The sequence below is a fragment of the Mastomys coucha genome, unplaced genomic scaffold (assembly GCF_008632895.1).
Source record: "Mastomys coucha isolate ucsf_1 unplaced genomic scaffold, UCSF_Mcou_1 pScaffold22, whole genome shotgun sequence".
In the NCBI taxonomy this organism is placed as follows: domain Eukaryota; kingdom Metazoa; phylum Chordata; class Mammalia; order Rodentia; family Muridae; genus Mastomys; species Mastomys coucha.
In genome coordinates, this window is record NW_022196905.1 from 116457780 (window position 1) to 116460424 (window position 2645).

The window sequence follows — 2645 nt, forward strand, 5'->3', positions numbered from 1 at the left end:
AGCCTTTGACAAAGCCACTATGTGTCTGGGTTCACGTTCACATGTGTATGCAGGCCAGAGGTCAACTTGAGACATTTCCCCGGGTACGGTCAGAGGAAAAACTTTGTTCTTTGAAGTTAGGCTGAACAGTAAGTTCTAGGGATCTGCCTGTTGCCGCCTCCCCAGGAAACTCATGCTACCTCACCTGGCATTTTATATAGGTTCCAGGGGCATTGAACTCACATCCTCATGCTTGTGTGGGAAGCACTTTTTTAAAAAATGATTTCCCAGGCCTCCATAAAGCTAGTTTTAACAACAGAAGTGGTTGAGAGGGGTTCCCCATAGAGTCTGGCAACCTTGTCAGGGTCAGTGAGGACACTGCGATATCTACCCTAACCCAGGGCCTCAGGGGAGCAGGATTACCAAACAGGTCCACCCAACATTACAGGGACAAAAGCATTCATCTGCTCCAGAAAATGTAGGTTACACAGGCCTTAGATATGCAGGCAGGAAGAAGGCCCAGATCCTGCTAAGATAATTTCTAGTTTTTAACCCACCAGAGTTGCAGAGGAGCCCTCGAGAAGAGTCACTGAGTGCAGCAGGCCTGACCTACGCTCCGTGTGCCTACTTAGACCACAGCCCCAGAGCAACAACAGACTTCCATTGCCATTGACGTGCGTGGGTTATGCAGCTATCCAGCTGGGCCTGAGGAACCCGGGTGGAGCGCCATGCACCGCAGCCCAGCCCGCATGCATGACACACCAGGGGACCCAAGCTCCTGGATGCCCCTCGTTGTAAACCCAGAGGCCCTCAGTGAGCCAGGCAACAGCAGCCCAGGCTGAAGGCACAACTGCCTGCCGGAGATGCCCACGTGCTTGCTCTGCAGCTGCCCGCCCCCAGCCCCCAGCGGAGAGGAGGCAATGACACAGGCAAGTGGACAAGCGTTACCTTGGGCTCAGACAAGGGCTCCCACTCCCTGGTTGGTTTTTTGCTGGAATTGCCAGAGGAAGGGGAAAGGGATGTGAGAAGGAACCCTGGGGATGCTCTTGCACGCTAGACAGTAGACCCTTGCATCTGCCAAAGAGCCTGTACCAGGGTGGTCGTTTTGAACAGGTGAATGGGCACGTGTGTTTGCATAGAAAGTCCCAGAGTGAAACCACATGACTCATCCATCCCATGTTTCTGCGGCCACAGAGCACTACAACCCAGAGACCCCCAATGAAAGAGTAAGTCCTCAGAGCAAGGTGGAACTTCAGGGTGGGTCCACTGTCGATAATAGATGGATGCTGGCTGAATGGAGGAGGACACAAGAGCAAAGCCAGTGTGTCTCTCCTGGGATGGCCCAGGCTTAGCTTCCAGTACCCCTCCCCAACACTGGAAGGAAGATGGTGGCCACTCACGTGAGCAGGTTTCCAGGCGCTGACAAGGAACGTTCCTCCCGCCGGCTGCCTTCAAACGGGTTCCCAAAAGAGCGTTTCCGAATCATGGTCTTTACTAGGATCTGAGGGAGGAGAAGGACAGCAATGGTGGCTAGGCCACAGGGGGAGACTCCACGTAGCATCTTCTCCTTTCTGGTCTCTTTCTGGCTCCCAGAGCTCATGATTCTCAAAGGCCCTTCCTACCCAGGGGCTGCCAGCCAGAGCCATCCTGAACTTAGGGGCAGCTTGCTCCCTGGCTCCCCTAAAGGTCCAGGCTCCTGGCTCCAACACGTAGTTTGTCATAATCTAGTTCCAGCCTACCCAGCCTCGTGACCCTGTGGTCCAGAGCTGACTGTGCCACTGGTGGAAGTCACCTGAGACCACCCTACTCCACTCCAACAAGAAACAAGCTGCTATATCATGGTAATCCCTGGGGAGGAGACAATGTGCGTTCAAAACTGAGATTGGATTCACACAGATAAACTTACCATGATAAGAGTTCTGATCCAAAGCCTACGGATGCTCCAGCCCCTTACATGCATTTCAGTGTCTGACCTCTGTATAGTCCCTGGTGTACTTTAAACCATCTCTAACTAACATAACAGTGAACACCTTATAAACAGTAAGTTAGGGTGAGACTTTACACATTAGGTTTACATGTTTGGTCCAAACCCAATTTTCCATTTTCATCTATTTTTGACTGGTGGTTGGTTGTGTTTATGATGTGGACACCAACTATACGCAACTGTACAGGTTTTAGTTCATTCACATCACCTTGATCTAGTCTCAAGTTTATATTACCCTAAAGGAAAATCCCATACCTGTAGTGGACACTCCCTGTATCCTTTCCCCTACAGCCCTTGGCAACCTCTAATCTTCCTGTCTGTATGGGTTCACCCTGTCTTGGCATTCCCCATAATAGAACAGTCACTGGCCTTTTGTGTTTCTTAATTAAAACATTTTGTGTGTATGAATACTTTGTGTGCTTGTATGTGTGTATACTGTGTACATGCCTGGGTGCACATATGTGCGTGCACTGTGTACACGCCTGGATGCACGTATGTGCGTCCACTATGTACACAACTGGATGCATGCATGTGTGTGCACTGTATACACACCTGGATGCATGTATGTGCACTGTGTACACACCTGGACACATGCATGTGTGTGTACTGTGTACACGCCTGGAGGAGAGAAGAGGGTATCAATTCCCATGGAAATCAAGTTGTGGATAGATGTGAGCTGCCA

At 50.8% G+C, this 2645-nt stretch overlaps 1 protein-coding gene across 4 annotated transcripts in view; it reads right to left on the reverse strand.

Moving 5' to 3' along the window:
* The window catches only part of Camkk2 (calcium/calmodulin dependent protein kinase kinase 2), a 50329-nt gene that overhangs the window by 2494 nt on the left and 45190 nt on the right, over positions 1-2645 (reverse strand). For 3 of the 4 annotated variants that reach the window (XM_031337794.1, XM_031337795.1, XM_031337793.1), the window contains one exon: positions 1380-1480. In XM_031337794.1, coding sequence (XP_031193654.1) covers positions 1380-1480 — 101 coding nt within the window. Of the gene's footprint in view, positions 1-927; positions 971-1379; positions 1481-2645 lie in introns of all 4 variants that reach the window. The other variant, XM_031337796.1, reaches the window with a different exon arrangement.